The sequence below is a fragment of the Anolis sagrei genome, chromosome X (genome assembly GCF_037176765.1).
Source record: "Anolis sagrei isolate rAnoSag1 chromosome X, rAnoSag1.mat, whole genome shotgun sequence".
Lineage (NCBI taxonomy): Eukaryota > Metazoa > Chordata > Lepidosauria > Squamata > Dactyloidae > Anolis > Anolis sagrei.
The window spans coordinates 2,828,000-2,848,668 of NC_090034.1; the positions used below are offsets into that span (position 1 = coordinate 2,828,000).

The 20,669-nt window shown below is 45.7% G+C and overlaps 1 protein-coding gene across 1 annotated transcript in view; it reads right to left on the bottom strand.

The window, feature by feature from the left end:
- Positions 1-20,669, bottom strand: part of LOC137098007 (cAMP-dependent protein kinase type I-beta regulatory subunit-like) — a 224,657-nt gene that overhangs the window by 80,705 nt on the left and 123,283 nt on the right. The window contains exon 7 of the mRNA XM_067473657.1: positions 5,448-5,606. Coding sequence (XP_067329758.1) covers positions 5,448-5,606 — 159 coding nt within the window. The remainder of the gene's footprint in view (positions 1-5,447; positions 5,607-20,669) is intronic.

A 20,669-nucleotide genomic window follows, 5' to 3' on the forward strand; every position in this document is an offset into this window, starting at 1 on the left:
GTTAAACAGAAAAGGATTTATTTATAAAAACAGACAACTAACTTTTTCTTCTGAGAGGCACAAAACGCTTGACTTGTTACAAAAGTGAACTATAGCTTGATGGTTGTTTGAAATAAGTTTCTTCACTTGGTTACATACAGAGCTAATCAAAGAGATATAGCAACTGGTTACAAAAATCCCTCACTCTACTTCAGAGAAATAGTAATGAGTCACTGACTAACCTAACCTAGGTAGTCCCCTGAGTTATCAGCTAACTCTTCCCAGAGTTCTTCCAGCTAACTAACTCAATCTAGAGAGCTAATCCCTTGTGCTATCTCCCACAAGAAATCAGGTAGCTGTCTGACCCTTCCTGTCAGCTAATCAGCCCTCGCTGACACAGATGCTCTCTTTCTTAAAACCCAGTTTCAAAAACACTTCTTCCACCAGCTCCCAATCCTCTTCTCCTCAGAAGCTGAAATCTTTTTCCTTCCTAAGGCTTGGCTCCTCCCATCTGCTCTAGCCAGTCCCAGGAGACCTCAAACTCCTCCCATCTTCTAGCTATCCTCACTCAAAATGGCTGCTTCCCTGGCATACACTCTCAAAATGGAGGATTGCCATACTGTTATCCAGGCTTCTTTTCCGGCCTACTAGATAAGATTCACTACAGAAGCCCATGGACGGAAGCCTAGTTTGGGAGGGACCATTGTGGGAAAGCAACATGGAAGCCCATGAACGGAACCCTAGATTGGGAAGGACCATTGTCCTCCCTCCCTTCCTTTCTCTCATCTTCTTATTGCATCGTCGTGTGTGGGAAATCAACATGGAAGTCTATGGATGTAAACCGAGTTTGGGAGGGACCATTGTGAGAAAGCAACATGGAAGCCCAGTTTGGGAGGGACAATTGTGGGAAAGCAACATGGAAGTCTATGGATATAAGCCTAGTTTGGGAGGGACCATTGTGGGAAAGCAACATGGAAACCCATGGACGGAAGCCTAGTTCGGGAGGGACCATTGTGGGAAACAACATGAAAACCCATGGGTGGAAACCTAGTTTGTAAGGTTCATGTTTCGAGCATCCCCAAAAGCCCTGAAAAAATCACGCTAGGGCTTATTTTCGGGGTAGGTCTTATTTTTGGGGAAACAGGGCATATACTTTGAATCTGTCTGTACTGATTCTTACCTAGTAGGCCAAGCCTCCATTTTGAGAGTGTATGCCAGGGAAGCAGCCATCTTGAGTGAGGATAGCTAGATGGGAGGAGTTTGAGGTCTCCTGGGATTGGCTAGAGCAGAGGGGAGGAGCCAAGTCTTCGGAGGGAAAAGATTTCAGCTTCTGAGGAGAAAAGGATTGGGAGCTGGTGGAAGAAGAAGGGTTTTTGAAACTGGGTTTTCAGAGTGAGAGCGTCTGTGTCAGGCAGGGCTGATTAGCTGACAGGAAGGGTCAGACAGCTACCTGATTTCTTGTGGGAGATAGGACAAGGGATTCGCTCTCTAGATTGAGTTAGTTAGCTGGAAGAACTCTGGAAAGAGTTAGCTGATAACTCAGGGGACTACCTAGGTTAGATTAGTCAGTGACTCATTACTATTGCTCTGAAGTAGAGTGAGGGATTTTTGTAACCAGTAGCTATATCTGTTTGATTAGCTCTGTAAGTAACCAAGTGAAGAAACTTATTTCAAACAACCATCAAGCTATAGTTCACTTTTGTAACAAGTCAAGCGTTTTGTGCCTCTCAGAAGTAGAAGTTAGTTGTCTGTGGTTTTTATAAATAAATCCTTTTCTATTTAACTGTCAAAAAGGTCTCTATCGTTCCTCAATCTATCTGTAATCCTTTGTGATAATTCCAGCCTCTTTAACATCCTAATACCACAGAAAGATCTCTTATCCAAACAGTCACTCTGGGAGCTAAGGGAAGAGTTGTGTTGGCAGAAGGGGAAAAGTTTCCCTCAGAAATTCACGTTAAAAATCCTAAGGCATCTTGGGTTGGTGGCAGTATTAAACCAAAAGAAGACTGAAGCAGTGTTCACTCTACCGTTACACACATCTAACATCATCTCGCTACCATACTATTGTCCAGTAGTGTGATATTACATATAGTCCTTTACAGTGGTGTTCAGCTGTGGGATACTTGGTGTAAGATCACTACGCATTCCGTTATAATTGGTGCCAGTAGCGAGATTGATAAGATTGATATCATACGTTTCTTGCTACTGTCTTTCTGGCTTGGCTGTACCTGCTGATGCTTTTCCTTTCCCTGTTTCTCGCAACATCCTGCCCTTTCTTGGCAGCCAGGTCTTGCCAATCTAAGTGTCCTATTTCAGGGCACTTCTGGGCATGGAAGGGAAAAGGCTGGAAGCTCTCCTTGTGGAAGGAGGCCTTTTGTTGGCGATGCTTTCCCCCTCCCACAATCCACATACAATCCTGTGCATTGCTATGTAGAAGGTCTAGGACAGGAAGCCAAAGTGTCTCAAGGGTTTACAGCATCATGAAAGGACTGAACCCAAACAGCCCTGTTCCGTCTTCCAGGAGCATAGTTTACGTTGCCTTTTAGTTGCATGGGATAGTGTTCCTTTGCATTTCTCCAGGGTTGCTACAGACCCAGCAGCACCCTGGAAGTTAAACAGTATCAGAGTCTGGAAAGCCAGGCTACAGGCTCCCTGCAGTTATTGGTTTAGAAAGTATCTCTTTGGGTTAGGAGTCCACCCTTTTTCCTGGGGTTGAGATCTCCATTTTGGAATCTCCCCTGCCTCCTTCAGTAGAGAAAGAAAGCTTCAGATGTGCTGTTGGTCAGACAGGGAGCTCTGAAAAAATCATTGTAAGTACAGTTGAGTCTTGATTGAGTTATATAGATAAAGAAGCTAATTGAGATAGATAGATAGAATAACGATTGAGTAATATTGGGTCTTATTTATTTATTTATTCGATTTGTATACCGCTACTCCCAATTTGGCTCGGAGCGGTTTACGTAAGTAGGTTAAAACAATACAGTTTGATGTATTGTCGAAGGCTTTCATGGCTGGAATCACTAGGTTCTTGTGGGTTTTTTCGGGCTATAGAGCCATGATCTAGAGGCATTTCTCCTGACGTTTCGCCTGCATCTATGACAAGCATCCTCAGAGGTTGAGAAGGTCTGTTGGAAGTAGGAAAAATGGGTTTATATATCTGTGGAATGGCTGGGGTGGGGCAAGGAGCTCATCCCTGCTGCAGCTAGGTGTGAATGTTTAGCTGATCACCTTCATTAGCATTTGAAGGCCTGCCTGAGTCTGGGAAAATCTGTTGCTGGGAGGTGTTAATCTGTGCCTGGTTTTTTCCTCTCTGTTGTTTAGCTGTTATAATTTTAGAGTTTTTTAATACTGGTAGCCAGATTTTGTTCATTTTCATGGTTTCTTCCTTTCTGTTGAAATTGTCCACATGCTTCTTGTGGATTTCAATGGCTTCTCTGTGTAGTCTGACATGGTGGTTGTTGGTGTGGTCCAGCATTTCTGTGTTGGTGTGGTTCTGCTGGACCACACCAACAACCACCATGTCAGACTACACAGAGAAGCCATTGAAATCCACAAGCGTGTGGACAATTTCAACAGAAAGGAAGAGACCATGAAAATGAACAAAGTCTGGCTACCAGTATTAAAAAACTCTAAAATTATAACAGCTGAACAACAGAGCAAAAAACCAGGCACAGATTAACACCTCCCAGCAACAGATTTTCCCAGGCTCAGGCAGGCCTTCAAATGCTAATGAAGGTGATCAGCTGAAACATTCACACCTAACTGCAGCAGGGAAGAGCTCCTTGCCCCACCCCAGCCATTCCACAGATATATAAACCCATTTTTCCTACTTCCAACAGACCTTCTCAACCTCTGAGGATGCTTGCCATAGATGCAGGCGAAACGTCAGGAGAAATGCCTCTAGAACATGGCCATACAGCCCGAAAAAACCCACAAGAACCTAATACAGTTTGCTTTAAAATAACAGTAAGAAGCAAGAAACAGACATCGCCCCGAGTTATTCACCCGTCAAAAGCTTGTCGGAAAAGAAAGGTTTTACAGGCTTTCCGAAAAGCAAGTAGATCTTGGATAATTGAGTTATAGATACTAGATATTGAGTTATTGAATATTATTGAGCATTACTTCATCCCCAAAGCTAACCTTGAGCTATAGAAAGGGAAAAACCTGTTTTTTCTAACCATAGCAGCTCAGGGTTAGCGTGAAAGGATCCCAGGATATTTTCTACCATTTGGGGAAGAGTTACCTCAGTAACTGAAAGAAAAAAGAAATAAAGATCATCTCTATGGTTTACCAAATTGACTGTTTGTGTTGTACCTTCTTCAAGGTGTGCCAAGTCTGCCAAGGACTTTGGAAATAAATATTCTGTTTGATGTTCCAAACCTGAAGTGGCCTCAGTTGGTTTTCTCAGTCGAGAAAACCAAAGTGCTGTTCCAGCAGTCACCAGCCGTCCCCTCTCCAATGCCAGAGATACAGCTTAATGGTGTCACATTAGAAAATGTCGACCATTTCCGCTACCTTGGCAGCCACCTCTCCACCAAAGTCAACATCGACGCCGAAATACAACACCGCCTGAGCTCTGCAAGTGCAGCATTTTCCCGAATGAAGCAGAGAGTGTTTGAGGACTGGGACATCCGTAGGGATACCAAGGTGCTTGTCTATAAAGCTATTGTCCTCCCAACCCTGCTATACGCCTGTGAGACGTGGACTGTCTACAGACGTCACATGCAGCTCCTGGAACGATTCCATCAGCGCTGCCTCCGGAAAATCCTGCAAATCTCTTGGGAAGACAAGCGGACAAACGTCAGTGTGCTGGAAGAAGCAAAGACCACCAGCATTGAAGCGATGGTCCTCCAACATCAACTCCGCTGGACAGGCCACGTTGTCCGGATGCCTGACCACCGTCTCCCAAAGCAGTTGCTCTACTCCGAACTCAAGAATGGAAAACTGAATGTTGGTGGGCAGGAAAAGAGATTTAAAGATGGGCTCAAAGCCAACCTTAAAAACTCTGGCATAGACACTGAGAACTGGGAAGCCCTGGCCCTTGAGCGCTCCAACTGGAGGTCAGCTGTGACCAGCAGTGCTGCAGAATTCGAGGAGGCACGAGTGGAGGGTGAAAGAGAGAAATGTGCCAGGAGGAAGGCACGCCAAGCTAACCCCGACCAGGACCGCCTTCCACCTGGAAACCAATGCCCTCACTGTGGAAGAAGATGCAGAGCAAGAATAGGGCTCCACAGCCACCTACGGACCCACAAGGAAACCCATGATGGAAGACCATCTTACTCGTCCAACAAGGGATCGCCTAAGTAAGTAAGTAAGGCCTCAGTTGCTGAGAATTTTTGAGCTTTTAAAGAAAGACCTCCGCGGTCCACCCAGATTAAGAGAGAAGCACATCTTAGTTTTAATTTCATAGTGTCTGGGTGTGACGGCACAAGCCCTAATGTGAGAATGGCATGCGGTTGTGCACCCACCATTAAAATGCGCCGGTAGCTATCCCGGTCGATGCCCCAGAGCTTGAGGTCGGTCTTGGCTTTGACGGTGGCAGCGCGTGGCGTCCCATAGATGAGCGCAAGCTCTCCGAAGCTGCCCCCTTCTCCGATGCTGGTCACCCATTCTCCGTTGACGTACACCTGCCAGGTAAAGAGAGACAAACCCATTGAGTCGAGAGGAGACTTGCCCTCCAGAATAACACATGACAGCAAATCGCTCTCTCTTGCTTTTGGCCTCTGGGAGTCAACGGGCCAAAAACAACAGCCGAGCCATTTCTTTAGAAAGTCACCAGAAAGAGAGAGAAAGAAGGGGAACAACCTGCAACTGCGGACAGAATTTCAAATCTCCTTGCTTTATTACAATGGCGGTATTTACTCTTTCCGAGTTTAAAGCTCCCTGCGGTTTGCTGGCACCCAACGCGATCCCTCCTTCCCTTTTGTGGACTCTTTTTGTGCACACATCGAACCAAAGGGCAGGACTGTCCTTTCTTGGAGGCCCTTTCATTACAGCTGTCAGGTTTGAAAAGCAAAGAGGCAATAGGTGCGGAGCGGAGCGGAGGAGAAAACCCTCGTTGGGAAACCAAACAGAGCCTGGGTGCAAAAAAATATCTTACATAAAGGATGTTTCCAGCCCCAGCACACAATCTCCCTGTTGTGCCACCTCTACAAAGTTCTGGAGAGACTTATTTTGCATAGAATTATGGAAAAAAATAGACCCCTGTCTGATCCCACAGCAAGCTGGCTTCAGGAAAGGCAAAAGCTCGATCCCACCACTGTCAGAATCGCGGTTGGTGGAGACGAGAGACAGGGCCTTCTTGATGGTGGCTCCCCGGCTTTGGAACTCCCTCCCACAGGAGATTAGAATGGCTCCCTCCCTCCAGACGTTCAGGAAATTAACAAAGACTTGGCTATGGAATGCGGCCTTTGACAACTGAGTCAACTCTGGTCCACATGGAAGGCGAATGAGTAACTGTGAATTATGACCATGAATGTTTTTGACGACTTGGCTGTGTAATTGTGATGATGACGATGTTGTATTGTAATATGTTTTTAACGTGTCATGATAATGCATTGTGTGGTTTGTATTTTGCATATGAACACATGTTGTGAACCGGATCTGAGTCCCTCCTGGAGGTGAGAAGATCGGTATAGAAAAATTTTAAAGAAAATAAATAAAAATAAATTGCAAGTGCTGAACCTGACTCAGCACATCGAAGATGGCTTTGAAAGGCAGCAGATCACAGGAGCTGTCTTCAGAGACCTGTCCGCAGCTTATGATACTCCTCCTGAGAAAAATGTATAATATCACCTCACCCGCCTCATAGGAAACCTGCTACAAAACAGGAGCTTTTTTGTTGAGTTCCAGGGCCAGAGAAGCAGATGGCGGAAACAGAAGAACGGCCTGCCTCAGGGGAGCGTGCTTGCTCCATCCATGTTCAACATCTACACAAATGACCAGCCACTGCCAGAAGGGACAGAGAGCTTCATCTATGCTGATGATCGTGCCATCACCGCTCAAGGAAATCAGCCACCAAACAGGAGCTTCCTTGTTGAGTTCCAGGGCCAGAGAAGCAGATGGCGGACACAGAAGAACGGCCTGCCTCAGGGGAGCGTGCTTGCTCCATCCATGTTCAACATCTACACAAATGACCAGCCACTGCCAGAAGGGACAGAGAGCTTCATCTATGCTGATGATCGTGCCATCACCACTCAAGCAGGGAGCTTTGAGATGGTTGAACAGAAGCTTTCCGAAGCTCTAGGTGCTCTGACTGCCTATTACAGGGAAAACCAGCTGATCCCTAATCCATCTAAAACACAAACATGTGCCTTTCACCTTAAGAACAGACAAGCATCCCGAGCTCTGAGGATTACCTGGGAAGGAATCCCACTGGAGCATTGCAGCACACCCAAATACCTGGGAGTCACTCTGGACTGTGCTTTTACCTACAAGAAGCACTGCCTGAACATCAAACAAAAAGTGGGTGCTAGAAACAAACCACTGAGCTACTGAACTTGCTGACCGAAAGGTCGGCGGTTCAAGTCCAGGGAACAGGGTGAGCTCCCGCTGTTAGGCCCAGCTTCTGCCAACCTAGCAGTTCGAAAACTTGCAAATGTGAGTAGATCAATAGGTACCACTTCAGCAGGAAGATAGTGGCGCTCCATACAGTCATGCCAGCGGCCACATGACCTTGGAGGCGACTACCCACAACACCTGCTTTACGGCTTAGTTGTGTCCCCAGAGTTGGACACAACTAGACGTAATGTCAATGTAAATCTTTACTTATTTTTCGGTCTCTTAAGAATCATAGAATCATAGAATCAAAGAGTTGGAAGAGACCTCATGGGCCATCCAGTCCAACCCCATTCTGCCAAGAAGCAGGAATATTGTATTCAAATCACCCCAGACAGATGGCCATCCAGCCTCTGCTTAAAAGCTTCCAAAGAAGGATCCTCCACCACACTCCGGGGCAGAGAGTTCCACTGCTGAACGGCTCTCACAGTCAGGAAGTTCTTCCTAATGTTCAGATGGAATCTCCTCTCTTGTAGTTTGAAGCCATTGTTCCATTGCGTCCTAGTCTCCAAGGAAGCAGAAAACAAGCTTGCTCCCTCCTCCCTGTGGCTTCCTCTCACATATTTATACATGGCTATCATGTCTCCTCTCAGCCTTCTCTTCTTCAGGCTAAACATGCCCAGTTCCCTAAGCCGCTCCTCATAGGGCTTGTTCTCCAGACCCTTGATCCTTTGAGTCCCCCTCCTCTGGACACATTCCAGCTTGTCAATATCTCTCTTGAATTGTGGTGCCCAGAATTGGACACAATATTCCAGGTGTGGTCTAACCAAAGCAGAATAGAGGGGTAGCATGACTTCCTTAGATCTAGACACTAGGCTCCTATTGATGCAGGCCACAATCCCATTGGCTTTTTTGCCACCACATCACATTCCTGGCTCATGTTTAACTTGTTGTCCACGAGGACTCCAAGATCTTTTTCACACGTCCTGCTCTCGAGCCAGGCATCCCCCATTCTGTCTCTTTGCATTTCATTTTTTCTGCCAAAGTGGAGTATCTTGCATTTGTCACTGTTGAACTTCATTTTGTTAGCTTTGGCCATTCATCTCTCTAATCTGTCAAGATCGTTTTGAATTCTGCTCCTGTCCTCTGGACTATTGGCTATCCCTCCCAATTTGGTGTCGTCTGCAGACTTGATGATCCTGCCTTCTAACCCTTCATCTAAGAGTCATGAATGAAGATCCTGATCAGGACCGGGCCCAGGACGGAACCCTGCTTGTGGCACTCCACTCGTCACTTCTTTCCAAGATGAAGAGGAAGCATTAGTGAGCACCCTCTGTGTTCGTCCACTTAACCAATTACAGATCCACCTCACCATAGTTTTGCCTCGTCCACATTGGACTAGTTGAGAGCATGATTTATAAACCTATATAATTTATGGGAAAGTAGATAATATATTTAGTAATTGAAAGTAGATGAAACCGCCTTGAGTCTCCAATCGGCTGAGAAATGCGGTACACAAATACAGTAAATAAAGAAATAAAGAAACAAAATTCGGCAACTGAAATAATACCTCTGAAGATCTGTCGTAAATTTTGTGCATGGACATATCTTTGTCGCTAACAGTTCAGAGAGATATCCAGGTATGGCCCTGACTCCCTGCGAGAACGAGGACCAAACGCGGCCATCTGGTCATGTCGTATTTTTGCAACAAGGTGAACTTCAGAACTTCAGCACAAAAGCTGGAAACCTCCATATTTAGCCAGACTGGGCAGTAAATTTTGCTGCCACGATGATGACAAAGGATGTTGGTGACACATTGTCCGGTCATCCTGTTTTGTGGTAGAAAATTCAGCCTGGCGAAGCTTAATTGCAAACCTGCTTCTTACAAGAAAAAAAGAAGAAGGAAGAGAGAAAAGTTGTGCAATGGAATCAGGTCTATTTAAAGCCCCGGCCCGTTTTAGCTTCTGGTTTTCGGCTTTTTTTGTTTACTTCCTATGGCCAAAGGGATCATTGATCAAAGATGAGGAAAAGGGGGAGGGGGGGGGGTTAAAAATCCAACAGGAAATTTCCTAATATGCCCCAATTGGAGTGACATAATAATCCACGTTTCCTGGATTATTCACCTGGATTATTCAAGGATACTTCACCTTGCTGATGGGAAGCTTCCCAGCGGAGTGGAAATCATCTATCGGACAGATGGCAAGCTATTCAACCTCAGCAGACGGAAAGCCAAAACCAAGGTTACAACAACATCTGTTATAGAACTCCAGTATGCTGATGACAACGTCGTCTGTGCGCATTCAGAAGAAGATCCACAAGCCACTCTAAACACCTTCGCAGAAGCATACGAGAGAAGGATCTGATTCCCCGCTTGGTCAAGGAAGTCCACAGGGCAACTTTGGGAAAGTCACACTCTCTTGGCCTCAAAGGAATAGAATCATAAAGTTGGAAGACACATGGTCCATCCAGTCCAACCTCCTTCCTCCATGCAGGAAAAGCACCATCAAAGCACCCCTGACTGATGGCCCTCCAGCCTCTGTTTCAAAGCCTCCAAGGAATGGATTGGGAGGCAATGAGTGTCCACTGTTCACTGCTTCGAACTGGATTTTATGGCAGTGTAGACTCATATAATTCAGTTCAGAGCAGATAATGTGGATAATCTGGGTGATATGGCAGAGTAGATCCATCCTTAGAAGAAATATTACAATGTATTGTCGAAGGCTTTCATAGCCAGAATCACTGGGTTGTTGTAGGTTTTTTCAGACTGTGTGGCCATGTTCTAGAGGCATTCTCTCCTGACGTTTCGCCTGCATCTATGGCAAGCATCCTCAGAGGTAGTGAGGTCTGTTGGAACTAGGAAAAAGTGTTTATACATCTAATCACCTCTCAACAAAAGATTGCTCCAGGCACTGCCATTCCAGTTGAAACATTCACACCTTGCTCCAACAGACAAGAGTTCTTTGTCCCACCCTGATCATTCCACAGATATATAAACCCATTTTCCTAGTTCCAACCGACCTCACTATCTTTGAGGATGCTTGCCAGAGATGCAGGCAAAACATCAGGAGAAAATGCCTTTAGACCATGGCCATATAGCCCGAAAAAACCTACAACAACCTAGGAAAAAAAGTTTATACATCTAATCACCTCTCAACAAAAGATTGCTCCAGGCACTGCTAGGCCATCCAATGCTAATCAAGGTGGTCAGTTGAAACATTCACACCTTGCTCCAGCAGACAAGAGTCCTTTGTCCCACCCTGGTCATTCCACAGATATATAAACCCTTTTTCCTTGTTCCAACAAACCTCACTACCTCTGAGGATGCTTGCCATAGATGCAGGTGAAACGTCAGGAGAGAATGCCTCTAGACCATGGCCATATAGCCCGAAAAAACCTACAACAATCTAGGAAAAAGAGTTTATACATCTAATCACCTCTCAACAAAAGATTGTCCCAGGCACTGCCAGGCCATCCAATGCTAATCAAGGTGGTCAGTTGAAACATTCACACCTTGATCCAGCAGACAAGAGTCCTTTGTCCCACCCTGGTCATTCCACAGTTATATAAACCCTTTTCCCTACTTCCAACAGAACTCACTACCTCTGAGGATGCTTGCCATAGATGCAGGCGAAACGTCAGGAGAGAATGCCTCTAGAACATGGCCATATAGCCCGAAAAAACCTACAACAACCTACATCTAATCACCTCTAAACAAGAGATTGCTCCAGTCACTGCCAGGCCATTAAATGCTAATCATGGTGGTCAATTGAAACATTACATATTACAGTTTCTAGAATTGCCGTTGGCTGGAGGTCTTTGGGAACTGTAATCCCCAAAAGCAGCTTCTCCAAGCCACCCGCACCATAAACCGTGTGTCTGATCACTCTCTTGGTGCGGCTCCTGTTTCCCTGCCTTGCAAAACGGGGTGCAAAATCCAAGCATTCCTTTCGGGTGACTTCAGCGGCTGAGCCCTGTCTGCACAGGAGCGAAAGAGCCCTCGCTCCCCTCGCTTTCATGTTGCTGCAAAGGAATGCGGAGCTGCAGATCCCCAAATATGAAACCCGGAGATGCTGCCAAGGCTTTCAACTTCTCTGGAGATCAAAAGCATTTCTGGGCCTCTTATTGTTTTCCATCCATTCCTCTTGGATAGGAGCAACCGCTTTTCTTGGGGCAAACTTGTCCACTGTCCAGGTGAGATGACTGGATCTTCTCTCTTTTTTCCTTTGCTAGGTTTTGGAAGGATTTCTGGCTGAACCTTGATGTCTTGCAAGCCTGACTACGGAGGCAGAGAGTCAGAGACCCACTCTATTCGGCACTTCTTGGGTCTCCTTTGGAACACTGTCTTCGGATCTGGAAGGGCGACTAAAATGATCAAGGGTCTGGAAAACAAGCCCTATGAGGAGCGGCTTAAGGAGCTGGGCATGTTTAGCCTGAAGAAGAGAAGGCTGAGAGGGGATATGATAGCCATGTATAAATATGTGAGAGGAAGCCACAGGGAGGAAGAGGGAGAGAACTTGTTTTCTGCTTCCCTGGAGACAGGACGCAATGGAACAATGGCTTCAAACTAGAAGAGAGGAGATTCCATCTGAACATGAGGAAGAACTTGCTGACTGTGAGAGCCGTTCAGCAGTGGAACTCTCTGCCCTGGAGTGTGGTGGAGGCTCCTTCGTTGGAGGCTTTTAAACAGTGTCTGGATGGCCATCTGTCAGGGGTGATTTGAATGCAATATTCCTGCTTCTTGGCAGAATGGGGTTGGACTGGATGACCCATGAGGTCTCTTTCAATTCTAGGATTCTAGGATTCTATGATTCTTAGAATCGTAAACAATAGGGATGTGCAATCCATTAAAAATGGTTGATTACAAAACCGGGAGATGCTGGCGCTTCATTTCTAAAGTATTTGTGAAAAAATGGTTGATATGACAAAAGTAATAAAAATTTGATACCATTTCCTTAAAATAATTGCACATAACTAGGCCTGGGTAACAACAGAAAAATTTGTTTCTAAAATCGATTCATTTTTTGGGGTTTTTTGCGTTTCGATATTTAAAAGAATTCCGAAATTTTCCTTAAAAAAGTTCGATATTTACGAAATTTCGTAAATGGTAAAAAAATTACAAAACAATAACGAAACAATAACGAATCGATTCGTTAATGGCGGCCGCGATCGCGCAATACGCTAAAAAAAACTTCTGAAGCTTCCCTCTCCCTCTGTTGTTGACTGTTGGTGTGATATTATAATTTTTTTTCACTAATTAAACAAAAAACAACTATAAAACTTGCCCCAGACATGCGGAAATAATAACGAAACGACCTCAAACCAATAACGAAACGAATACATAACGAAATACGAAGCATTTACAAAACGAATTGAAACATTTGTTTCGTTTTTAAGTTGCTCCAGAATGGTTCGTTATCGCTTCGTTAACAAAAAAAAATAACGAATTTTTAACAAATTACAAATTAACGAAACGAAACCGCCCAGCCCTAATAATTACTATAATTATGTTCTGTCGAGCGCTGGGCCTGTAAAGAATTTCCTTTAGAACAGGACGTGCAACCTTTACCCAGTGGGGGTCCTGTTCAACATCTTTATTAACGACTTAGACGAAGGGCTAGAAGGCAGGATCATCAAGTTTGCAGACGACACCAAATTGGGAGGGAGAGCCAATACTCCAGAGGACAGGAGCAGGACTCAAAGGGATCTTGACAGATTAGAGAGATGAATGGCCAAAACTAACAAAATGAAGTTCAACAGTGATAAATGCAAGATACTCCACTTTGGCAGGAAAAACGAAATGCAAAGATACAAAATGGGGGACAATGCCTGGCTTGAGAGCAGCACGTGTGAAAAAGATCTTGGAGTCCTCGTGGACAACAAGTTAAACATGAGCCAGGAATGTGATGTGGCAGCAAAAAAAGGCAATGGGATTTTGACCTGCATCAAGAGGAGCCTAGTGACTAGATCCAGGGAAGTAATGCTCCCCATGCTCTATTCCGCTTTGGTTAGACCACACTTGGAGTATTGTGTCCAGTTCTGGGCACCACAATTCAAGAGAGATACTGACAAGCTGGAATGTGTCCAGAGGAGGGAGACTAAAATGATCAAGGGTCTGGAGAACAAGCCCTATGAGGAGCGGCTTAAGGAGCTGGGCATGTTTAGCCTGAAGAAGAGAAGGCTGAGAGGAGATATAATAGCCATGGATAAATATGTGAGAGGAAGTCATAGGGAGGAGGAGGGAGCAAGCTTGTTTTCTGCTTCCTTGGAGACTAGGACGCAATGGAGCAATGGCTTCAAACTACAAGAAAGGAGATTCCATCTGAACATGAGGAAGAACTTGATTGTGAGAGCCGTTCAGCAGTGGAACTCTCTGCCCCGGAGTGTGTTGGAGGCTCCTTCTTTGGAAGCTTTTAAACAGGGGCTGGATGGCCATCTGTCAGGGGTGATTTGAATGCAATATTCCTGCTTCTTGGCAGAATGGGGTTGGACTGGATGAATGGAACTGTAGAGGAGAGTCTACTGAACAAGCCAGTACCTGCCACATACGTTGCTTAAGTTGCATTGATTGACCATCCATACTTCGCGCTTTAGCAACGCAACCATTCAATGCTAAGGCCTCATCGTCCCCCATTCTGTCTCTTTGCATTTCGTTTTTCCTGCCAAAGTGGAGTATCTTGCATTTGTTCCCGTTGAACTTCATTTTGTGAGTTTTGGCCACTCATCTCTCTAATCTGTGGAGATCCCTTTGAATCCTGCTCCTGTCCTCTGGAGTATTGGCTATCGCTCCCAATTTGGTGTCGTCTGCAAACTTGGTGATCCTGCCTTGTAGCCCTTTATCTAAGTCATTAATAAAGATGTTGAACAGGACCAGGCCCAGGACGGAACCATGCTTGTGGCCCTCCGCTCGTGACTTCTTTCCAGGATGAAGAGGAAGCATTGGTGAGCACCCTCTGGGTTCGTCCATTTAACCAATTCCAAATGCACCTCACCGTAGTTTTGCCTCGCCCACATTGGACCTGGAGACTTCGAGTATTCTGTAGGAACACTTAGGTTCTCCAGCTGAAGACGGTCACAAAGTTTCCTTGCCAGAAGGTCATGGGGGACCTTGTCCATGGAAGGCCATCCTGAAATCCAGACACGCTCCATCCACGGCATCATTCCCTGCATCTACCCAGCTTGTAACTCTCTCGAAAGAAGAGATCTCATGAGTCTGGCATGACTTCTTTTTGATCAATCCATGTTGACTATTAGCAATGACCGCATTTGTTTCTAAGTGTTTGCAGACCGCTTCCTTCACAATCTTTTCCAGAATCTTGCCTGGTATCGACGTGAGGCTGACCGGACATTGGTCATTGTTTTGGGTCATCCTTTTTTCCCTTCTTGAAGATTGGGACCACATTGGCCCTCCTCCAATCTGCTGGAACTTCTCCCGTTCTCTAAGAACTCTCAAAGATGGTTGCCAATGGTTCCGAGATGACTTCCGCTAGTTCCTTCAATACTCTGGGGTGTAGTTGATCTGGCCCTGAAAGGGGACTTGAACTCATTAAGAGCGGCCAGGTATTCCTGGATGACTTGTTTCCCAATTTGGGGTTGGATGTCCTTCAATCCCTCATCCACTCCATCTTGCTGAGGTTGAAGATGACTTTCTTTTTGTGAGAAGATCGAGGCAAAGAAGGCATTAAGTAGTTCTGCCTTTTCCCTATCATCCCCTGCCAGCATTGCCCCATCTTCTCCTCAAAGAGGTCCTATCGCCTCCTTGTTTTTCCTTTTTCTACTGACATACGAAAAGAATCCCTTTTTATTGTTTTTAATGTCCCTGGCAAGCCTGAGCTCGTTTTGTGCTTTAGCCTTGCGGACCTTTTCCCTACAGGTGTTGGCTATTTGTTTGAATACTTCTTTGGTGATTTCTCCCTTTTTCCACTTCTTGTGCATGTCTCTTTGAGAAGCACCACTCCTCTTAATGCTCCCCCAGCAACAGCAAGACTATCCCTCTGGGAAGCAAAACCAAGCAATCCCAATTGGATGCCCCCTCCCCCACAAGGGAGGGTCTTCCTCCAGGGCAAACCAAGAATGGGCAACTTGGAAGTCCCTGAACAGACTCAGAAGCGCAGTGGTTAGATCAAAAAGCAACCTGGCAAAATGGCACTGCCTAGAAGAACCCTCCACCTTATATGACTGTGGAGCAGAACAAACAACTCAGTGCCTGTCTGCTTGCCCACAATGCCCTGCCAGCCTGCCTATAAAAGGTTTTGCAGGATATTGACCATAATAAGCTCCCCCCCCCCCCTCCAAACCACTGCCCCGAGAATCTATTTCAAAAGATGGCCTGATTGAATTTCATGATGAAGGGAAGTGGCAGAGGACAGTAAGGACCGTCAAATTAAGGAAACCAAGAGGAAGGTGGTTTATATTTGGAAATATGGATTGAGGATTTCTCGTTTTCTCTCTCTTTTTTCCTTCAAAAATACACACTTTGCAACAGGTACTTTAGACGTTTTTACTGGAAACCCAGCATTTACAGGAAGTGATATGCCTGGGAAAGATGCCAAGGGATGCTTCTGCCTGGCCACCGAAGGGCAAACAAACTTGTAAATGTGTTTTTCTGTTTAGTGGACAGATCATCTGTCTTTGGAGTATTTGAACAGCCGATAGGCTGTTAGGATTTATGGGAGTTGAAGTCCAAAACACCTGGAGGGCCAAAGTTGGCCCGTGCATGGTCTATGGGCATCTTCCAATGGAGAGGACCCATTGAGCCCCACTGGAGGACCTTCTTTGGCTGTTAGGAATTATGGGAGTTGAAGTCCAAAATGCCTGGAGGGCCAAAGTTGGTCCATGCATAGTCTATGGGCATCTTCAGGGGAGAGAACCCATTGAGCCCCACTGGAGGACCTCTTTGGCTGTTAGGAATGATGGGAGTTGAAGTCCAAAACACCTGGAGGGCCAACGTTTGCCCATGCATGCTCTATGGGCTTCGTCTAGTGGAGAGAACCCATTGAGCCCCACTGGAGGACCTTCTTTGGCTCTTAGGAATTATGGGAGTTGAAGTCCAAACAGCTGGAGGGCCAAAGTTGGCCCATGTATGGTCTATGGGCATCTTCTAGTGGAGAGAACCCCTTGAGTTGGACCACTGGAGGACCTTCTTTGGCTCTTAGTAATTATGGGCGTTGATGTCCAAAACACCTGGAGGGCCAAAGTTGGCCCATGCATGGTCTATGGGCTTCTTCTAGTGGAAAGGACCCATTGAGTCCTACTGAAGGACCTTCTTTAGCTGTTAGGAATTATGAGGGTTGAAGTCCAAAACACCTGGAAGGCCAAAGTTGGCCCATGCATGGTCTATGGACATCTTCCAATGGAGAGGACCCATTGAGCCCTACTGAAGGACCTTCTTTGGCTGCCAGGAATTATGGGAGTTGAAGTCCAAAACCCCTGGAGGTGTTTTGGACTTCATGCATGATCTATGGGCATCTTCCAGTGGAGAGAACCCATTGAGCCCCAATGGAGGACCTTCTCTGGAAGCTCCTTCTTTGGAGGCTTTGAACAGAGGCTGGGTGGCCATCTGTCCAAGGTACCTTAATTGCATTTTTCCTATATGGCAGAATAATGGGATGGGACTAGATGGCCCATGTGGTCTCTTCCAACTCTATGAGCCTATGACCTGGAGACTTCTAGTGTTCTGTAGGAACGCTTAGGTTCTCCAGCTGAAGACGGTCATGCAAGAGGATCTAACGATTTCTACATAGGAAAAAAACAATAGTTGGCTTGTTGTAGGTTTCTCAGGCTACATGGCCATGTTCTAGAAGCATTCTCTCCTGACGTTTCACCTGCATCTATGGCAGGCATCCTCAGAGGTTGTCAGGATATACTTGAGGAGAAGATGTCAGCATGGAGCAGTGATTCCCAAGTTTGGGCTGAAGGGCAAAAGGAAAATCCCTTTCCAAACTTCTCCCAGGCTAACTGTGAACCTAAACCTAACTGATGTGGATCCACTACCGGGCTGAACTGCGTCTCAAAGCACCGAGTGGACCTACCAGTAGGCCTGTAGACACTTAGCTGGAATTCTTGATGTTTAAAGCTGTTATTCCCTCCGAAATTCCTCAGGGCTGTAAGGCTGTTTCCCTGAAACCTTTGGGAATCTTTAGATGCTCTTAAGACTGTTCTCCCCCAGGAAGTCTTAAAGGTTGAAGCTTTTGCACAGGAGACCTGGACACATCCTGTACATTAGCTATTCTTGCTAAGACTAACTAAAAAATGGCTCCCTTCCCTTCTCTAAACCCAAAAGGGGGTGGGACTAGAGAACCTAATGATAATGAACAGGTGGCCTGCCCTATAACTGCAAACTTTAACAGGAAGCCACCCTTCTGCAGAATCCCAAGCCTTGGGCTGCAAGCAAACACTTAATACAAGGCAAATAAAGTGGGAGCTTCTGGTACAGCTGTACCAGCACATAACAGCCATTAGGGCTGGGCGGTTTCGTTTCGTAATTTCGTAATTCGTTAAAAATTCGTTATTTTTTTTGATAACGAAGCGATATTGAACCATTCAGGAGCAACTAAAAAACGAAACGAATTTTTCCAATTCGTTTCATAATTGTTTTGGAATTGTTTCGTTATTGATTCGTAAATGTTTCGTTATTATTTCCGCATGTCTGGTGAAAGTTTTAGGGTTGCTGTTTGTTTTCTCAGTGAAAAAATATATAATTATCACACCAACAGTCAACAACAGAGGGAGAGGGAAGCTTCAGAAGTTTTTTTAGCGTATTGCGCGATCGCGGCCACCATTAACGAATCGATTCGTAATCGATTCGTAATCGATTCGTAATTGTTTTATTATTTCCGAAATTTCGTAAATATCGAACTTTTTTAAAGGAAAATTTCGGAATTCTTTTAAATAACGAAACGCAAAAAAACCCCCTAAAAACGAATCGAGTTTAGAAACAAATTTTTCCGTGTTTGGACAGCCCTAATAGCCATGTCTCAATGTTATCCTGGGAATTGCAGCACCAGCTCTCTTTATCAGACAAGGCTCAAGACCTTGTCAAACTACAACCCAATGCAATGGGCCCATTCCTCCCGTGATTCTATTTTGAGAAGCAGACGGTGTATTTTAAGCCGGTTTGCAGCTATTTTAGCGACGGAAAGCCCTTGTTTGTGTCAGAGGGGTTGTCTAATTGGTATTGTTGGGAAGTGAAGAAACCCCACGCGCCAGAAGCCATGTGCTCCTCAGGAAACCCTCGTGACGCATTGTTCCTATCAGGGAAGGGCTATTGTGCCTCTGCGGCTACAAGCCGCAGAACAAGAGAGAGGAAAAAGCCTGACACCCTCACAAGTGTGGCTTTGTTTATGGACGTGTGGTCAGGTTTGCTTTATTTTGAGACCCAGCGGCACTTTGGCAGCTGGCAGGATTGTTGCGGGTATCAATTTGGGGCTGGAATGGCAGCGTGCCCAAGATGCCAAATTCGTGCAGGAGAAGAGGCTGAGAAGAGTCAAGTTATGCAAGCCGGGAAGAGCCAGTTGTATTGTAGTTTGGGAAAGCAAGATTCCGTGCAGGCTCACCAATATAAGGTCATACTAGATTAGAATGTATTTTTTTGTAACTGGTGTATACATGATAAACTGGAGCAGTACAAAAACAAAAAAATACAGAGCTCCTTGCCCCACCCCAGCCATTCCACAGATATATAAACCCATTGTCCTAATTCCAACAGACCTCTACCTCTGAGGGTGCTTGCCATAGATGCAGGCGAAACGTCAGGAGAAATGCCTCTAGAACATGGCTCTATAGCCCGAAAAAACCCACAAGAACCTAGTGATTCCAGCCATGAAAGCCTTCGACAATACAGAGCCAGTTGTATTTGCCCGTTCTCCCATTTGGACTTAATAAGAACCTTCAGATTTCTTCATAGGCTTGGATGCAATCCCATCGTTTGCATCTCCCTTTGAAAGGAGCTCGCTGTGCTTTTTTGACTCATAGAATCATAGAATCCAAGAGTTGGAAGAGACCTCCTGGGTCATCCAGTCCAACCCCATTCTGCCAAGAAGCAGGAATATTGCATTCAAATCACCCCTGACAGATGGCCATCCAGCCTCTGTTTAAAAGCCTCCAAAGAAGGAGCCTCCACCACACTCCGGGGCAGAGAGTTCCACTGCTGAACGGCTCTCACAGTCGGGAAGTTCTTCCTCATGTTCAGATGGAATCTCCTCTCTTGTAGTTTGAAGCCATTGTCCCATTGCGTCCTAGTCTCCAAGGAAGCAGAAAACAAGCTTGCTCCCTCCTCCTCCCTGTGGCTTCCTCTCACATATTTATACATGGCTATCATATCTCCTCTCAGCCTTCTCTTCTTCAGGCTAAACATGCCCAGCTCCTTTAGCCGCTCCTCATAGGGCTTGTTCTCCAGACCTTTGATCATTTTAGTCGCCCTCCTCTGGACACATTCCAGCTTGTCAATATCTCTCTTGAATTGTGGTGCCCAGAATTGGACACAATGTAATTCCAGATGTGGTCTAACCAAAGCAGAATAGAGCATGGGTAGCATTACTTCCTTAGATCCAGACACTATGCTCCTATTGATGCAGACCAAAATACCATTGGCTTTTTTTGCCGCCACATCACATTCCTGGCTCATGTTTAACTTGTTGTCCACGAGGACTCCAAGATCTTTTTCACATGTACTGCTCTTGAGCCAGGCCTCATCATCCCCCATTCTGTCTCTTTGCATTTCATTTTTTCTGCCGAGTAGGACTATCTTTCAAGATCGGTGTCCTTGTGGTGGGTCCGTAGGTGATTGTGGAGCCCTATTGTGCACAACGTCATCTGTGTGCATTCAGAAGAAGATCTACAATCTACTCTAAACACCTTCGCAGAAGCATATGAGAAGCTCAGCCTGTCACTGAACATGGAGAAAACCAAGGTCCTCTCCCAGCAGTCACCAGCCAATCCCTCTCCAATGCCAGAAATACATCTTAATGGCGTAACATTAGAAAATGTTGATCACCCCTCTATTCTGCTCTGGTTAGACCACACCTGGAATATTGTGTCCAATTCTGGGCACCACAATTGAAGAGAGATCTTGACAAGCTGGAATGTGTCCAGAGGAGGGCGACTCAAATGATCAAGGGTGTTGGAGAACAAGCCCTATGAGGAGCGGCTTAAGGAGCTGGGCATGTTTAGCCTGAAGAAGAGAAGGCTGAGAGGAG